This window comes from Cynocephalus volans, chromosome 6, assembly GCF_027409185.1.
Source record: "Cynocephalus volans isolate mCynVol1 chromosome 6, mCynVol1.pri, whole genome shotgun sequence".
In the NCBI taxonomy this organism is placed as follows: domain Eukaryota; kingdom Metazoa; phylum Chordata; class Mammalia; order Dermoptera; family Cynocephalidae; genus Cynocephalus; species Cynocephalus volans.
Genome location: NC_084465.1, coordinates 9,705,382 through 9,725,040, shown reverse-complemented (window position 1 = coordinate 9,725,040; position 19,659 = coordinate 9,705,382). Strand labels below are relative to the sequence as shown.

The window sequence follows — 19,659 nt, the reverse complement described above, 5'->3', positions numbered from 1 at the left end:
GCTCCCAGGATCTTTTTCCAACTACCTAGCTCATGACCTGCTATTGAGGGGTCTGTGACCCAGTCTGCACAATAGGTTTGAAGGGTCCCAGCCCAACAATCTTGTGACCCAGCCCAACAACTATCATTCATTAGATGTTCTTAGGAAGTATGGGATCTTATTCCAGATAAGCATTTACAGAACTTGCTGTCAAAGCTTTGACATCAGTTCACCGCATTTTTGAAAACCATATTGTTGGCTCAGGCTTTAATGAAACATGGCTTTAAAGTAGTCTCTAATAACCATGTACATTTTTTTCTAAAAACCTCACTATGCTTCTACGGAGTCCCTGACTAGAAATGCAAACCTCCACATGAATATAAAAAAACACATATATAGTCTACTTTTCAGGGAGAAACTGAGACTAATACAAGATATTTGACTTCTGTTTTTTATATGAAATATAAATGTTTATTCATTGGCAGAGCTTTAATTTTTCTAAGCCTCAGTTTCCTCACCTGGGAAGTGGGGGGTAATCCTATCCAGCTTGGCAGGCTGTTAGGAGACTTAATGAGACACAGCACAAAAAGTACTAGGCACAGTGCCTCCCACATGTGCTGACCTTGGTTTCTAGTAGATGCTCTGACGTCATTATCACCACGTGGCCCTGAGTTGGTTTCTAGTGATGCATGCTCTAAAGTTATCATTATCACATGGTCCTGACTTGAAACCACCGGGGCCTAAAGAATATCTACTGCAGTCTTGTTCCCCCAGGGCAATTGGTCCCAGCCAAGAGTCTTTAGGAAGAGTTACATCAGCTAGCAGTGCTCTCCAGACTTGGAAACCCTGGCTCAGCTCTCTCAGGCATCAGAATCCTTATTTTTGTAACCCAGTCACCTTTCAGGAAAGAAACAACACTTGAAACACTGAGGGTTTCACCAATGGGAGAAAACACAGAAAGGAGAAAAGCTAAAGAGAGCAAGTGGGGGAAAGGACCCCTCGGGGAACGGCAAAGTGTGAGCAGCTCATCCTCACAGGGCTCGCTCCTGCCACAAGCCCCAAGCCTCTGCCACTTCGCAGACATTTCTGCCAATGCTCACAGTCCCCCTGGCCTGGGCCCAAAAGCCCCTGCTGCCGCCCACTGTTCCTCTGGTCCCTGCTCCACTACCAGAACCCCATTTCTGGAGCACCTCCCTGGCCATCTTGTCTGTTACCCCTCCCTGGGGACCCTCTCAGGGAGACACTAAGTAATGGAAGGACACCTCTCGGAAGTGGGGACCCCACGTTAAGTTGAGAACCCTTAGATACAGCTTTGAAATTGTTTATTTTCTGTGGTGTAATAGGGAAACCTGCCCTCCTTAAAGTCTCTGTGTCAGGGACCATATGAAATGGAGTCGGGGTCAGAAGTTCCCTACTCAAATCTCTAGCGGAGGAAGCAAAACTAAACTAACTCACTATAGATACGGGGGGTAGCAAGAGCTCCCACAGAGCGCGATTGAAGGCAAGAGGACAAGGCGCTTTATCCAGGTCCCCAGCATGACCCTGCCTTAGCCCTGCAGCAAAAAGAATTCTTGTGTTAGCCCCAGGAATTTGCAGGAGCCTGCAGGGCTAATGCGAGCACTTGCTCAGAGCTACTAGAACTATCTTTCTAATACATTCCTCTGCAGCTTCAACGCCTTTGAGTTTCCTACTGAAATACAAATATCTTCACATGGCATTCAAGGCCCTGCCCAGCCTGGCCCTGAGCTTAGCCCCATCAGACTCCCACAGTTCCCTGAACATAAACTCAGCCTGGATTTCTCTTTCCTTTCATCCTCTAAAGCTAGTTCCAGTGCAGCCTGTCCTGGAGCACATTCCAGAACCCTATGCAGACTTGCCTCCCTGGTTTATCACAGACTTTGATCATTTTACTGGGTACATGGTTTCCTTCTCAGCTCAGAAAATTGTTGTGGTTAAAAGGCTCTGGGGTCAACGTGCCTGCTCACTGGCCAAGGGATCTTAAGTATTTAAGGACTCCTTCCATGTTAAGTTTCTGTTAGACAGGTTCTAAAACTGGCGGCAGAGGGCTGAAACAACACTGCCTGATTTCGCTGGTACAGCAGGGTGTGGTGATATTGCACACTGGTGCACTGGGATCCTCTACTCAGACTCCTGAACTGAGTGTTAGTTGGGAAAGATGTTGAGCTTACAGATTGGGGGGAGGTGGTGATTTGTAAAGGCACATTTGCAATTGAGTTGGGAAAATTTGACTTCCAAAACTTTGTCAGACACTAGCAGGGATTCTACAAATCTCAGAATTCCAAGAGGATGGGATTGTGGGAAAGAAGATGCCGAATTATAGGCTATAGGAATTGTTTTTCTTTCTTCCTTTCTTTTTAAATAAGGAATTCTGAAAAAGAAAAGGAGAGGTACAAAATGGAGCTGAGCAGGGGGCCTTGGTCAATATGTCTAAGAGGCTCAGGGAAGCATCAGAAAAGAGGAGAAAAATCAATCAGAACCAGTGAGTGGTGTAAGTTTCAGCAATATCTCAAGTAGCTGTAAGGTAATTGAGTGTATTTGGTTTTACCAAATATAGTCTTATCCTCAACTTACCACATTCTCTAGTAACACAAGGTTCTTTTAAAGTGAAGTCTGAAGCCCTAAGTCTTATCAAGTCATTAATGTTTCATCAAAAACAGCGTAACGCCTTAAACTGAAACCCAAGAGTGGGATTTGGACACAAGCATTCAAAGATAGTACGTTCTACAGCTGGAATACGGTGAGTGGGATAAGATTTCTATTTTCTCTTTCTTTTATCTTTTTAGAAACAGGGAAGATTGACCAAGAGATCCACAAATACAACACCCCGGGATTCACTGGTTGCCTCTCCAGAGTCCAGTTCAACCAGATCGCCCCTCTCAAGGCTGCCTTGAGGCAGACCAACGCCTCGGCCCACGTCCACATCCAGGGCGAGCTGGTGGAGTCCAACTGCGGGGCCTCCCCGCTGACGCTCTCACCCATGTCGTCTGCCACCGACCCCTGGCACTTAGACCACTTGGATTCAGGTAGAGTCTAGAGCAATCCTGGCAGATTGCTTACTTTCTTTACACCTCTGTTTCCTCCTCTGTAAAATGGGTGAAAAACAGAAACTTGCTGATAATGTCGCCAGAGGATTAAAAAGAGCTTAGGAAAGTGTAAGCCCAAGAGCTCCCAGGGCAGCGCTTGGCACCTGTGAAGCACTCAGAGTTACAATGATCGTTCTCGCTCGGGGCCAGAAGTAAGTCCAAGGTAAAGAGTGTAGGAAGTATTGACTCCTCATTTAAGTTAAATTAGGAGACGCCTCAACTGATGTCTGCAACGTGATGGTGGGACAATTCGATCAAATCACTTCCTCACTGTTGCCTCTTACAACTGTCGATGGCTTGCAGCCATGGAGTCCATGTGCTCATATCAGAAGAAGAGGTTTGCCTAGAGCAATAGCAGAGATTCAGCTCCCCACCCTGTGTTTATATGAGGAACACTGTAGCCTAGAGATCCTTATAAGGTATATTTAAGCTCACAAAACTCAGTGGATTTAGTCCCATTTCTGCAAGAGGTAAGACATGTAATTTGAAAGCACAGGACGCAAATTAAAGAATGTAGCTGTTGGTTGGCTGCAAAACCATTTGAATGAAAATTCAATGTCCCTAGAACCCTGAGTGGTGGAAAGCCCATTAAACTGCATTTCAGGAGACTTAGTCCCATGCCTAGCTCTACCTAAATTGACTTTGAGCAACTCAGGTAACCAACTGTTCTCAGCCTCTGCTTTTTTATCCATAAGGTGCAGAAGTGGGTGAAATTCCTAAGTGACCTCCACATCTAACAGTCACTGGGTCTCCGTCTGTTGCTGATGCTAAAGACAGGAAGAGGATGAGGTGAAGGTGACTTGCCAGTGGGGCCAGGGTCCCCACACCATCACTGCCACTCACTAGCAGATTCAACTCAGGCAGGCTTTATAACCTCATTCCTCAGTTTCCCCATTTCTAAAATAAAGATCAGCCCTAGCCCAATAGAATTCTGTATGAGATGACATGTTTAAAGCACATAGCACAATCATAGATGTGTAGGAAGCTTTAAAAATAGTTTAGCTGCAATAACATTAATATTAATCGTAGTTGTCATCATATTAAACACCATTTGCTATAACGCATGAATGTCCAGAAAAGGCTCCCAAATCCTCCCCCATGCAAACTTCTAATGGTAACAGCTCATCTTATAAACCATGTGCATGTGATGGCTCTGATCACTTTCCAGCCCCGCACGCAGCATTAACAGCGTCAGTGCAGATATTATCCTGGTGATTCCTTGCCAGGATTGCGCTGTGGAACTCAGAAAGAAGCCAGAATTGCCCCGTTGTTAGAATAGCCGATTTACAGACTAAACAATCCTCTTTGTTCCTTATGCCTAGATTCCTATAACTTGATGAGGAGTGCTGTGTGCCAAGGGCACTTATAAAGAATTCCCTTTTATGAATGTTGTCAGGATTACTCAGCAGGCTGGTTCTTTCTCTTGGGTAGGCTTGAACAAAGGAATGCATTCCTAATGCTAAGGAAGAAAAGTAAGAGTGGAAATATGAGAGTAGAAAAGACAGATGTCAGGGCAACAGAGGAACAGAGATTTCTCTGATAAATTCCTCCAAATGCCACAGTGGAGTGACAATGGTGATCTTTGAAATGCACTAGTCCTTATGCTGTTACAGGTCCTCACTGCAAGAGGCTATGAGCACATGTGGTCCACGATGGCTGCCAAGAAACTAGTTTCGAAAACGTCTAGATGCTACATTGGGTCAATATGAGTTCATATTCACTATAACTTAATTAGCAAATTGTTTGCTTTTAAGGTCTGTGCAATACGATTGTAGAGACTAATTTTAGTTTATTTTTTTAAATCATACTTTATGCATGACAGTTTTATTCTGTTGATTTATGAAAATATATATGGAACATTTCTGTCACTATTCAGTGTTGAAATCAACATTCTGTAATCAGATATTACAGTAGGCCCATGCTATGTAACATGAGTTTCATTTGCAAAAAAAAATTTCACTTGCATTTGGGCAGAGAGTTTTTATCCAGTATCGACCAGTTGCATTCTTGATCTGATCATCAAGCATTTCCATAATTGGGGAAATACTTATTTAAGACAATGTGTCTCATGAACTCTAATAAAAGGACAGAAAACATCTGACAAACTATGAGGCAGAAGGCTTATGTAAATAACATGATTTGATTTTTTTTTTTTTTTTTTTAGGACAATGGGAACATGAGAGGGAACGCATGGGGGTGGCGCTGGAAGGGGACAGAGAACAGACCTAGACAGGAGGGAAGGTTACTTAACAGCATCCTCCAGTGTCTCAGTGTCAAGGAAAAAACCTTTTCCTCTACCCTCTTAAATTCTGTGCCTGGAGACCTACAAACTAAGATGATAAAGACAGACTAACAGGAAGAAAAACCCTTATCATATGCATACAGGAGTTCACAAGAGAAGCAGCTCAATAAGTGGTAAAAGTTAGAGGTTTACATACATAACTTAACAGAGAAAAGAGAGGTGGGAATAAAGACCTCTATGGGAAGGATACGTGGGTTTCTAGAACAAAAGAGAGATAGGAAAGTTTGCGATAATGCTTATTTATGCAGGTGTGAGTAGTCTTTACATCTCCTTCGTGGCCATAAGACTCCCCCGGAGAAGTAATTTATGGCAGATTTACTCTTGGTCTTCTTCCTGAAAGTAAAAGCTACCCCGAAGAGGGAAGTCTAGCAACCTCATTTTCTAGAAGTCTCTGCTTTTAGTCAGGTAAGGAAGCTTCTAGAAGGCTTCTTTCTGTATCTGTTGAATACCAAATGGCTTCAGTTTAAAATAATTTTCATATGAACTCTGAGGTTCCAAGTGGGTCCCCACATCAGCAATTGCATGCTGGTTTTTGTGAGCCTAAATTCAACATTCTGAATCTGATGTGAGGGTTTTGGTTTTCCAGATAATCTTTTATGTTTGAATATAATAAGAATCCTTGCCGTCAGATATTTAGAAACAAAACAACAGTATATACACAAAAGTGCCTAGCTATAAATAATGTGAGGTACTAGAGTCTGTAGGGTTAGGACAGGAAAAGAATAAGGTGAGAGCTAATTTGTCCTGGCTTGAATAGAGGGCATTTGGAAGTAGATTACTTCATGGGTGCCTTGGAAAGTGTGGTCCTCGACAAGCTGCATTGGTTTGCCTAGAAGCTTGTTAGAAATGCAGAATCTGAGATCCCACTCCAGACCGACTGAATCAGCATCTACATTTTAGCAGGATTCCCAGGTGACCTGCCATGTGTACATGAAAGTTTGAAAGCACTAACCCAACACAGTACCTCTCAATCTTCGAGGCACTTTAGAACTAACCTAGGGAGCTTTTAAAAGTCCCAGTATCTAGTCTACACCTCTGACCAATTAAATCAGACACTCTCGGGGTGGGACACAGGTATCCGTAGATGAAAAACCTTCCCAAGGTGATTCCAGTGTGTAGCTAAGATTGAGAATTACTCAACAAATGAGAGCGCCCCCCTTGGTAAACCCTTTGAAGTAAGGGTCCCAAAAGAAAAAACTTAAATACCCAAATAATGCAAGAAAGTAAAAGTTTGTGAAAAACAATGAAGCCTTTAGGTGGTGAAATCACGAACAGAAAAGCTGTAGCAATAAGCTTACAGAAGGACAGGGCTCCTCTGACCATTGTATAAGGAAACTCACCCAGATAGAAAAGAGGTTTTTCTCTAAATATGAGGAGAGCTGATCTGCCTATTTGCAGCTAGACAAGCAGACTTGAAACAAACAAACATCATAAAGCTGCAGTGCAGGCCCCACTCAGTGGCTCCGATGAAAGCATATCATTATGGAAGATGCCACATCCTATCGCAGCCTTGACTTGAGGAAGACGTCAGATTATTATACAATGTCTTGAATTGGCTGCAAACTTAACTTGAAGGATATCAGAAAAAGATGCTTTTTTAAAATGAGGTATACCATTTCTGAAAATAAAGCATTTACCTTGCTATGAAGAATAGGGAATCCTATGGCCTTAGTGTTAAAGGGATCTTGGTGATCAACCAGGGAAGGCTACTCAATTCATACTTATACCAGAATTTTTTTTTTTGCTGAGACCTGGTGTGAGAATGGAAAGTAAAATTTTGCTCCCTTACAGTTTTATCTTATGTGTTAGAGGATATCAAATGATAAAAACAGAAAATGTATTCTAAGGTATGTGGACTTAATGTGATGAGAATCTTTTTCTCTTCTGTAACACTACTAACTGAGCTACTCGTTACCTCTCTAATGCCCTTTGGGCTCTGTGTTTTCCTAAATGAGGGACGTTTACAGTTGGTCAGGCTATGCACCGCACAACTAAAAGGGATGTCATTTGCATCGCAGTCTGTGGTTCCTGGAGAGGTGCAACATGGTGGCCTTGATAGGGGGTCAGTAGATTATTATGGGGAAAAAATAGACATGACATTACATGACATAAGAAAGTTATTTCCTGTTGATTTCTCTTTCAGTCCTTCTGATCTTGTCAAAGAGAAAGTCTCCGTTTGGTTCTGGCATGTCTTCAACACCCATCCCTCCCTTGCTGTTCACCTTGCAATAAAGAGAGAGCAGGCTTCTTCTGGTTAGACCCTTGACAGGCAACAGAATTACTCAGTAGGGATATAAAGTTTTATCAGTACATTTATGTAAATAAGAAATTGAGTCAATTAAATGAAAATAAGTAAATAATATTTGAGTTTTACATGGATATGGCAAAAAAAAAATGAAAGTGTTTTCCACATGATTAGAGTTTGGAAAACACTGGGCAGTAGGACAGAATTGTTGCAAATACCAGAGCCTAGCATAGGGCTATAAGAATACATTTTTATAAGGGGAGATGATAAACAAAATTCTTCTAAATCACGATTTAAGTTCATTTGATTTAAATCGATTCTGCTCTGTTAGAAACATCCAGTCAATCTTTTTTTCTGCCTAGTTTTTTCTCCCTTTGAAAATAGGTATAGTCTGTTTCTAAACCACATCATTATATGGTCCTCAGGAATATTTTTAGAACAGTAGTTACAAGGCACAAAAATCAACCCCAGCACTGAGTTCTGGTTTATTTTAAGGATCTCAGAATCCCAGGCAATTGCTGTGATTCACCTCTCAGCATCATGGGCTCTGGTTTCTTTCCTCTTTGTCAAATTCAAGAAATCTTATTTCCTTGGAACGGAAAGGACTTGCCAGCAGGAAGACAAATACAGATAGCCATGCACATTCTGTAAAATATACAAACAAAACAAACACCAGAAAAAAATTAATCCAAGAGTCTGATGCATCCATTTCGGCACTAAGGAGCCCCTCCAAACTGTACACCAAGCTGTTTCGTGAGGCATTAAACCTTAGGGTGTTTTATCACATTTATGATATTTGATATAGAATACATCAGACCAAAGCCCACCTCCTAGGATCTTTTTTAAAATATCATTAAATATAATCAATTATGTTTCAATAAATGAAAAGAAAAAAATATTAATATAGACAAGGCACTTTAAGATGTCAAGTTTCATTTCCTACGGAGTCGTCTAGTTCCAAAGATTATAGCTAGTTACTATTTTACAGGACTTCTAGCACATCCGGATGATAGTGTCTGCACAGGGTGCACAGTATGTGACGTGGTGCATCTTGCCCCAGAGAATTGGCTCTGGAAATGGCTGGTAGTTGAATTCATACTGTCCACTGTAACTTGAGTTACCTGACTCCCCACCCTGAAGCTAACCTTCTTCTGATATCGAGAGGCCTAAGACCAGGAATTCTCACAGCCCCTCCATGAGGGAAGTGGGCAGGATATGGAGACTCGAGAAGTACGGGCAGAGTGGAAGAGCGTTAACACCCAGTTCTCCTCTTGCCCAGATCCAAGGTCAGAGGGGGTCAACAATCCAGGGTTGAAGATGCAAAGCCCACCTTGTCCAGTGGATTTACTCTGGGACACAAAGCAGTTGGTCACAAACCAGCCCTTTTAGGAATGTGGATCTTCTCCCAGATAAATTGGGAACTAGATGGAATCATCCAGTGTAACAACCCCATGCCCTTGTTACATTCCAGAATATACGGTCTGCTCAGGCACTGTGAACTGAGAACCGAGGCTTCTGCTCACCACGGTGGACACTTTATCACTGGAAACAGTTTGATTTCTGAATGCATTATACCTCTATTGCTATGATTTTTAATGCATTGATTTCTGTCTATATTCCAAATCTCCTTTCAACCATCTGAAGATAAAATATTTTTATATCTTCATGTGTAATAGAGTTATGGGTATGACAAACATTTAAAAACTGCACATATCTATTCAGTTCCCCTCATAATTACAAGCTGCTAGTTAGTTTTCTTCACCACCTGCAAGCACTTAAGTGCTCTTTCCAGCTCATATAATTACATCTTAATTATTTCTGAGCAGATCCCTTTTCTCATCCTTATGCTAAGACTGCATGATTAATGCATTTATTTTATCTCTTATACTTAATCTTTTTATTATCCTATTTGTCTTTTCTCCTCTTCAGTCACCAACACGGTACACATTTATTCAAGTATGAAGAAAAATATTATCCCCCATTTGCTAAGGTGCGTTTTCCTGCAAACAATCCAAATTCTGCTTTTCCTGCAAAAGCAGGAAGCACATTTGTGTATCTCAAGTCAAATATAATATTAGAGTTATAGATTTTTAATAGGATGGTCATTTTAGTTGTACTCTATCTTTTGTTTCTACAATGTTTCCATAGAAAATAGCTTTGTACACGATTTTGTTGAGTCAAAGGATACGTGTATTTCTAATTTTTATACCTACTGCAAATCACCCTCCAATGATATAGTTCAGTTCACAATCCAACAATACAGGAGTGCCTTTATCTCCACATCCTTACCACCACAGCGCATCATAGCATTCTTTGAAATTTTGCTATGTTTTATTTGAAAAATAAAATTTTACTGCTTTCATGTCATTAATCATGAGTGTGATTAAATATCTTTGTATATCTCTATACATCATTTGTACTGATTTTTCCATGAACTGCCTGTTTATATTCTCTGCTGAGAGAATTTTTTATATATTTATATTCTTATCGGTTTGCTGGTCATTTATTAACTGCTTTATAAGTATTCCTTATACATTAAGTAAATGAGTTTTTTAGTACATGTTTGAATGTTTTCCCAGTTTGATCTCAATTTTGAGCCTGTGCTTTTTCTTTTTTTTTTCCATGTAAAAGTTTCTAAATTTTACATGGTAAAATGTGAAGTGTTTTATGGTTTGGGGGTTGCATGTCATGCCTTCTTCATTTCGAACTTATTTTTTAAATTATTCCACATTTTTTCCTAGTGACTTTATGTTTTATTTGTAAGATCTACATATTTACTCCACTGGGAATTTATTTTGGTGGAGGAAGTAAGGTAAAAACCCAATTTTATTTTTTCCCTAATGGCCAGCCCGTTGCTCCAGCACCAATGGGGGAGCCTCCCTCCCCCCCACCTTCATCGCATTCTACATCGCCCTTCACGTTGGAGTCTGCCTCTGGTCTGTTAGGTTGCTGCGACTCTTCATGAGACAGGAGCAAACTGTGGTAATCACTGAGCTTTTATAATTGCATTTAATATCTCATAGGCTAATTCTTCTTTTCTTATGCTTATACAGAATTTTCCTGTTCATCCTTGCACATTTAGTTTTCCCATATGAATTTAAGAATTCCAACCATTTGATTGGAACTGTCTAGAATTTTTATTGGGGTTTAAGTTGATGTATAAGTTAATTACCCCATCACATCATGCTAGACTTCTCCATCTCTAAGGCGTGGAATGATTCAGGTAAGTGCCATTCGGACTTTAACGTGCTTAGAGTCACCTGGGGACATTAGTGAATGCAGATTCAGTGAGTCAGAAGTGGGATTTGAGGTTCTGCGTTTCTCACAAGCTCCCACTTGATGCTGACGCTGCTGGTGCCTGGACCACACTGTGAGTGACAAGGATGTAAATAGCTTTGGAGTACTACCTTGTACGCGTGGTTAATTTCACCTGTAAAACCACTTGAGCCCACCTCTTTTTTAGAGAGTAACTCTTTGGCAATTTTCTCTATTTCCTTTATGATAACTGGTCTAATTAAGTTTTCTTTTTCATCTAGGATAACTACTGTTACTTTATACCTGTCTAGAAACTCATGCATTTAATCTAGCTTTTCAAGTTTATTTCCATAGAGCTGAACAAAGTACACTTTTATAAGAATTTAATTTCCATTCTCTTTCTAGGTATTTTGTTACTCATGTTTTTTACATTGAATGTTTATGTTTTCCCCCTCTTTCTTCTTGAGTAGATTGTGTAACAATTTTTTTTCTTTTTCTTACCGAGAACCAGCTCTTGGATTTATTAGTTCTATTATTTTTCTGTTTTCTTTTTACCATTTGTTTTTACCTTCTCTTCCATAAATTTATATTTGCTGTTCTTTAACTGTCTAATTTGAATGTTTAACTCTTATTTTCATTACTGGTGTGTGTGTGCGTGCAGGAATGCGAACCACAGTCACAAGACATCAGTGGCTAAAAGTGAAAGGCAGCAGGGTCTGATTCTGTTCCGCACCTCGCTGCTTGCAGGCCAAGGCCAGCCTCTGTTCATCTGTGCTGCTTTCCAGTGGCTCCACATGCCTGAAACGTCAGGCTCTTCCTTCATTCCAGGCTTCTATTCTTTCCTAACCAGGATCATTTAACTCTCTGAAACACCACTGTTAAAAAAATCAAAAGGGGCACATACATCCAGCTTTGGGACAATTTCTAAAGTCGTTGTTTCCTCCCTTCTGTAAATTTCTCTTTGATTCCCAATTTTCTTCTGCCTCTCTATCTTTCTTTCTCTTCATCCCTTACAGTAGATTTTGAGCCTCTGGGAGGTTGGAATTCTGTCCCATTCTTCTCTCCAGGCGTCCACCCTCGACCCCCACCACACCTGGCAGGCACTTAGAGGTGCATTTTCCCCAGCTCTGTGCCTGGTGATCATTTTAGCTTTAGCCTCTGTCACGTGGGGCTGGCTAAGTGCAGGGTAACACGGTTGTGCACACTGCCATGGTGACTGCTGATGGCAGAACCACTGGCTCCAGCAAGTCACGACATTCATTTTTGCCTCATACTTGTGCCACAGGAATGTTAAGAGAAGCCCACAAAGATAAAGGAGATTGGAGCTCAGTGTTGTCCGCCGACATTAGTCCCCTGTTCTTACTCTTCCTACTGTACAGCATTTTTTAGTGTCCTTCGATATCACTTGGGCATATCACTGAGCTATGGCGCCATTCAGGGGAGCACAACACCCTCCAAATTATCCACCAGCACTTCTGTTATTGACTTATTTTAAAAGACTATTGTCGGAATTCCTGGATGTGGATTCCCCCAAGGGAAACCCTGCCAGTCACCGTCTGGAAATTCCAGTTCCACCTTTGCTGGAAAATCGGGACCTCAAATGCTTGCCTATGGTCCCTACAGTTGCAGAAATGTTATCCAAGTGAAGTTTTTGACCCACCGCCCTATGCTTTTCAGAGGGGAGGAAAGTCACCATGTAAATACCAATAACAAATAAATGTTAAATTGCTTCACTCATTTGAGATCTGTGGTTGATTCCATGTGCCCTGCATAGACCATTCAGAAATGTTTAAAGACGGGCAGATTCTTGATTCTGCTGTTAAGCTTCTGCCAGGGAGCAACTCTGAAGAGCTTTTAAAAAATTAAAAAATCAATTTTATGTTAAAATGTAAATGTATAAAAATATCCACATGAATATAGGGTGCAGTTATTTTAAACATAGAGAATAAAATGTATTGCTTTGAAAATTCCTTCCGTATAAAAGCTAAAAATAGTTTTCATCATTTACTTGGAAATTTTAACTTTTAGAAAACTGGAAAGGATATAGACAAAAATAATGATAGCTTAAATTTGCAAATGACTTGATTGCTAATATGCTTTCAATGCATGATTTTGTTTTATCCTGACAGTGGCCACATGTGGTAGGCTGGACATCATTAGCCATATTACAAAGATAAGAAAAATGTGACTCGGAGAAAAGAAATGCATTAATTCCCTCAGTGACCACTGAATGGTGGCCGCAGCAGTGTCGTGCTCAACCTGGCTGCACAGTAGAATCACCTGGGGAGATTTTTAGCAATCCCGACTCCTGGTCCCCAACCCAAGAGATTCTTGGTGTGCAGTCAGGACTGCAAAGGAATAGGTTACCATGTTAGCAGCACCTTGCTCAAACATTCAGTGAGTAGCATTATCAGGTCTAAAATTTAGCTGTAGACAATACTTCAGACTTAGTGATTTTTCCACCTTTCCTTCCTCTCAATGAAAATTTGGAGTTTAAACAGAAAAGAATTTCAGTTCTTTGTCCTGAACTGTTTTACTATTTTCTGTCACCCTTTAAATATAATGCAAAAGTCTATAATGATAGGTAATTTGCATACCTGTAGGTGAATTCCCTGCTTCTAAATACACCTTTCCTTTTTTTTCACTTTTCCTCCTTTTGATATGGAATAAATCATCCCCAAGGCTGCTAGAGCCAATTAAGTATTTTTTCACACTCTGTTGACATGAATGAGAAGAAGGGATATGACAGAGCCACATGGCTTGTGCTAGAAGTTTATCACATTATCTTTATAATGATGTAAACCAGCACCAGGGAGGAATCTGTTTGTGGGGAAACATCAGGAAGCTTTAATAACCAAGGATAATTCGTTTCGCAGGATTCTCTTTGGCGACCATTAGCCACTCCACCTGTCAACAAGCACAGACAGTTGTCTTTTGAGATCTGAGGTTAATTCAAGAAGAGAACAGTTCAAAAGACAATGGAACTATATTTAGCATGGGGTTTTTTAATTCAGTTTTCTGAAGTCAGCCTTCTTGGAAAAAAAGACATTGTCTTGGGATTGGAATTATAAATTTTCACTTGTGCTAATGCAGCTGAAAAGAGGATTTCAGAACCAAGAGCCCAACTGGGTATTGTAAAAGACTTAAACTATGTGCAGAATTAATTTTTAAAAGCCCTTTAGATTTGCTTACTCCGCCTTCTGAGAGACCACACGGTGGAGCCAGGACCCAGTGATCAGTCTGTGATCCACGTGCTCTCCGCTGCGTTCCCAGCAGTCCTCCTCATCTGTACACTAGTTACTGAAAACTTGGGAATAAAAAGGGCCAACTTCACATTGTGATGAAACAGCAGTTACAAGACAGACATCCACAAATATTGGCAAAGCTAGTCCACAGAGAGCAGGAGCACATTCATCATCTAAAACTGAAGACAGCATTTTCTGCAAGTTGAGATGGAAAGGTTATAGCAGAAGATTAAATGTTTTTTAAAATGCATTTCATTATTCACTGTAGTCCCTGGAAAGACATACGATGATGACAAAAGCAAATCAGTAAAATCCAGCTGTTTCCAAAAGGTCTGGCCACAGTCAAATTATGACCTTTGAATTTACTAGAAATTTCCACAGAGGGAGAATAAAAGGAGATCCTTTATCCTTGCCTAAATATTCTCACAAATGATGAAACTCATCCCTTGACTAGATTGTAGGCAATAAGAAAGTGATTTTCTCTGAGCTCCCAAGCCATAAGTGCTGCAAGTCCAAACAAAGCCTTTCCTGATAATTGCACAACACCCAGTGGATGTGTTTCTCAGCAGAGTCTGAGAACAATAGATCCAGGGTGTCCTGAAGACAGACAGATCTGATGAACCATGGCAGTCGCTGACCATGGTCAATGAGGAAAGGTGAAATACATCAGAGAATATTCTTAAAATATGCATTTTGGTTGGTTCACTATGACTGGTTTATTTCTTCTTACTATCATTTTCTCAAACACTCTCCTTAGAAACTGAGGCTATTTCCATGAATCAGCAGACAACCAATTCTGGCAAACACTGCTTTGCTGAGAAGGAAACTACAAATTTTATTAGCTGAGACCCCTGTATAACAGGCATGTTCACAAGGTTTGGTGAACATCCATTTGTGTGACCCAGAATTTCACAAAGCCATAGATAGTCACTCTGGTGCTTTAGGATATGTGACATACCATAATATGCCTCTATGGCCTCAGGCTTTCCACCTGGAGCTGGCTGGCTATGTTCTATCAATGGTTCTATCTTGACCCCATACAAGAACCAGCAGCAAGGAGATAAATTTTTTCAAAAACCAAATCAATAAACTCCAGAAATATCAACAACCCAGTATTTTTAAAAATACATATGTTCTCTCTCATACATGCTTTTGAATGCATTGATAGCTTCAAGAAGCCAAGTACTAACATCACAATATTTTTCCTTCCTGATACACTTGCTTTAGAGAACCAACGTGTATTTTTGTTTTGAATCCGGGAAGGTATCTAAGGATACCTAAGATAACCATTTATTAAACCCCTTGGCTATTTTTTCTTAAACTGTTCTTAATATTGATTAGTACTAGACTTTCCCCCCTATATTTCAAATACTTAAGAATTATAATCAGAAATTAAAGCAGTGTTCATATTATAGCTTTCACAACACCAAAAAGAAATAGAGCTAAAGGAAATAGAACCATGGAGCATTCTGGCATGCAAATCATTAAAAGCACACAAACTATTCAGCTAAGAAAAAAAAGAAAAAAGACAAAGTTCTCAGAGAATTATTTCATCAGTTCCCTCTGAGGCATCACATTCTATTAAAACATACATATACACAAGAACGGTAGGAGATATGAGCCACTGAGGGTCTCAAAGTCCTGCAACTCGCAGTGAGGTGTGTATTCAAGTGCTCTGAGAGCCTGTTACAAATGCAGACTCACTCCCAGGCTCCCACCCCAGGCCAGCTCAATCAGAATCTGCATTTTAGCAAGATCCCAGGTGAGTTGCATGCATCTTAATGTTTGAAAAAAAATGTTTGAACCAGCACCCTCAGGAATCAATTTATTTGCTTTCCCCAAAGGTCACATCAGAATAAGATAGAAGGAGGAAGAAAAAGCTACAGAGGTACAGAAACTTTCCAAGGCCAAAGAGCACTGCAGTGACACAGCTCAGAGCCCTTCCCCCCCACCCTCCCCCACACACCCAGGGCCCTATTTATATGCGAAGTGACAGCACCTTAGGGGGGACTCCTGCTGCTGCGAGTACAATCTGGGAACCGTGCAGCAGGAGAAATAGTACTTTCCCTCAGACAGGGATTTAAATGGTACTTCTCAAATTTGTCATATTCTCCCAGATTTGGGGCTTCTTTATTTCTGCACTCCTGTTAATGTCCACATGAATTCATAAGCAGGTGGTGACAAACCTCAACAAAGAGGAGGGGGACAGTGTTCATAAACGAAGTTCCATGCGGCACAACTGGGATCCACGGCCCGAGCTCTGAGGCTTTCTCATCTATGAGAACTATGGTAAGATGCAGGGAGAGAGGCCTCAATGAAGAGTCCAAAGACCTCGTCCTTACACAAGTGGCTCTGGTGCCTGCGAGCTACATGGCTTTGACCTAATCACCGTTCTTTCCGCATTGTTGCCGCCTCAGCTGTAGAAAGTGGTCATGGCACTAAAGAGTCTGTAAAAGCCGTTGTAATAATCTATAATCTGCAAGTGCCTGTAACATTGTCCAACAATAACGTGGACAATTGATTTATAAACAATTATAACCAAACATTAAGAAATGAACAATTTGCCCATCTGAGAAATAACAAGAAGTATTTACCCAACATGAAAATGGACACCATATATGTGATCTTGGTGTTTATTTTATGGAATGCAAAGCCTAAGTGTCTATCAGTAATGAGCTATTTCCAATTGAAATACCTCTTTATTGTTAATCAGATTTAAACATGCAATGCCAACCTACTTTGTGAGCATCAGTAAATCCTTTTCCTGCAAGGCAATTGAGACAGATCAGAAGTTAGCTAAGAAACTGATGGAAGGAAGAAATCTAGTGAAATCAGTTGCTCATTCAGTCCTTTCACATGAAAGTTGGTATTATTTGAACAATCATGACATGCTGCAGATGAAGACAAATTCATTTCTTCTGTCTCTTTTCACCTAATTAACTTCTTTTTGTCTCTGGATCTTGCAAACACATGCAAGCAGCTGCCACTTTCTCCTTTCAGAAGCTGGAAATGTAAGGCTTGTTTAACATCTCAAGTCAGAAGCCAAAAATTCATAATCCCTTCCCAATTGAAATCAGAAATTCTGGCTAGCTAGCTTTCTTTAGAAACTGAGTTGAAGAGTACAGATAGAAATATGAGAGAGAGGATTGCATAGGTACATAGCGCAGATTGTTCTGTCTACACCAAAACGTGCTGACCTTGAAAAATATCTCCCTCCTGAAAGGTTGATCAGCAGCATCCTCTTTTAAAATAAGTGTCCTTCATATCTTCAGCATCTTAGCTGACAATCATTTGTTTTCGTCCCTGTTTCCAAGAAAACAGGCAGTAGTGAAACAAATTATTTGAGAAAAATCATTTTCCGCCATATAACTCAGATTTGAAAAGAGAGAAAAATGAAATGAAACAAAGAATCTAGGAAGAATAAGGGCATATATACATTGTCTAGCCCAGACCCTGCTTCAAAAATACTGTTGCAATTTAAATTAAATTATAATTAATAGCAGCAGCTTTGTTGAAGTGTCTCAAATTACCACTTCAGATCCTGAAGCGCCAGTGGTTTCCATGGAGATATTTTCTCTAAGAGACATCAGATACGATCTAATTCTTTTGTCTCCGATATATGACAACCCGACATTTCCAGTGCCTTTTATTTGGGGGGTTTTCTTTTAGATAATTTGGATTTATTTTTATGTGCACTTAAGTGTGTTTTATTTGCATTGGTTTCTGAGCCTAAAGTCTACAATTTTACATATTTTGAAACTTAGTAAATAAGAACGACAACCACTGAATTTATCTTCTGTCTATTCACTTAATGGGACAGACAAGAAATTGGAGGCTAAAGAATTCAAATCTTTTTAATGTTTTGTTTTACACTGTCTTTTAAATCGGTTTCTAATTCTAAAGCACCTGCCTTGAAACTTCCTCTATTTTTCACATTCTGTAAATGCAATAAAAAATTATATTCCAACAATAATGTTTTGTTTTGGCAGCTGGCCAGTATGGGGATCTGAACCCTTAACCCTGGTGTGACAACATTGCACTCTAACCAACTGAGCTAACCGGCCAGCCCCAGCAAGGATGTTTTAAAGCACAATTAGCACTATTTCTGGTTCCATGAGTGTTTTTGTAATGGTGATAACCATATTCTCTGTGCTGTTTTGGCCCTTAGGGGTTAGTATCTGGTACCAAGGGAATGTTGGGATTCTGCTCTTCCACCATGTTGGTTCAGAGCTCTTAGTTTACCACATTACTCAACCAATGCTGCCATCCCACCGAACTCTGTCAGATAAAATGTCTCTGACACTCAGCTACTGAAGAAAGACAAATGCAGTCAGAAGCCTTTTGACATCATTGGCCTCCCCAGACAGCCCACCAACCCCAGAGAAAACAATTGGGCTAACTTGGTTGGCTGCCTTAAGACCATGTGATGAGGGTGACCATTGGTAGGAGCCGGTGTAGACTGATACCTTCTCATCAGAGACAGTTCAGTTTACTGTTTAGGAAGCAGTTTCTGGAGCCAAACTTCCTGGCTTCAGATCCTAGCTCCACCACTTCTTAGGGTTTGGAGCTTTACTGCTTGTCATGTGTAAGTTGTTTACAACTTACAGGTTGTAAGTTGTAACTTACAACAGTTGTAACAGGTCACGTGGTGACCTGGGGCCTTCGTTGTTTAATTTCAGAGTTCAGACTCCTTATTGGTATTCAAGAGTCCTGGCTGTCTCAGGTGCCAAGAGAAGGACACAAGTGCCCCTACCCAGAGCACAGATGTAAGAGGTGCTAATTAGACTGTCATCTTACTTTTGTGATAAATCCTTTCAAGAATGCAGTGAGGGAAGAGCGAAATGCCTCTAGAAATGAAATAAAACACATGTTTTCTAATCTTGTTTAGGAAAGGAAAATGTACTTGTACTTACTCAGTTCCAATACGTGACCATTCTTCTGTACCTTCGTAAGAACAGCTTGCCCTAGGTCTTCTCTTACCAAGCATGTTTGCTTGTTACTTCCTTTTTTTCCCAACCTGAAAATGGAGGAAAGGAAAAGAAAGAACGCACACAGGAGAGGCCCGCAGACTGCTTCTCGTATGGAACACAAAGGCAACAGGAGGGAAGGTCTGGGTGTGAAAGTGTGATACGACCAGGTCTGAGTATGCTTGGGGACCTACAGTATCTTGTCCTTCTCTGTGGGTGAGAAGGGCATGAAGACATGAGGTGGGCTCTGAAGCACAGCCAGGCTTCTACTGTGCACGCTCCCAGGAGAAGGACCTGCCATCATCGGTTCCTCTGGCATCGTGTCCTGCGTGGTCTGTGGTGGGCAGAGGAGGGGAGAGGAGCTAATCTCTGGGTGGTACAAGGAAACATGGTCTGTGAACATAAGAACAGGGATGACCAGACAAACAAGAAGGGCACGTGCCAGGGAAGTACGCAGAAATACACGCACTTCTGTGAGATGCTAAATCAAAGCTGGATGGTGCTGTGCTTTGGTGGTTGCCGTCATGTGGTATCATTTGGGGATCCAGAAGAAAAGTGTATT

General features: G+C 40.8%; 1 protein-coding gene across 1 annotated transcript in view; it reads left to right on the top strand.

Moving 5' to 3' along the window:
- The window catches only part of CNTNAP2 (contactin associated protein 2), a 1,419,793-nt gene that overhangs the window by 1,393,609 nt on the left and 6,525 nt on the right, over nucleotides 1–19,659 (top strand). Inside the window, exon 22 of the mRNA XM_063100985.1 lies at nucleotides 2,784–3,023. Coding sequence (XP_062957055.1) covers nucleotides 2,784–3,023 — 240 coding nt within the window. The remainder of the gene's footprint in view (nucleotides 1–2,783; nucleotides 3,024–19,659) is intronic.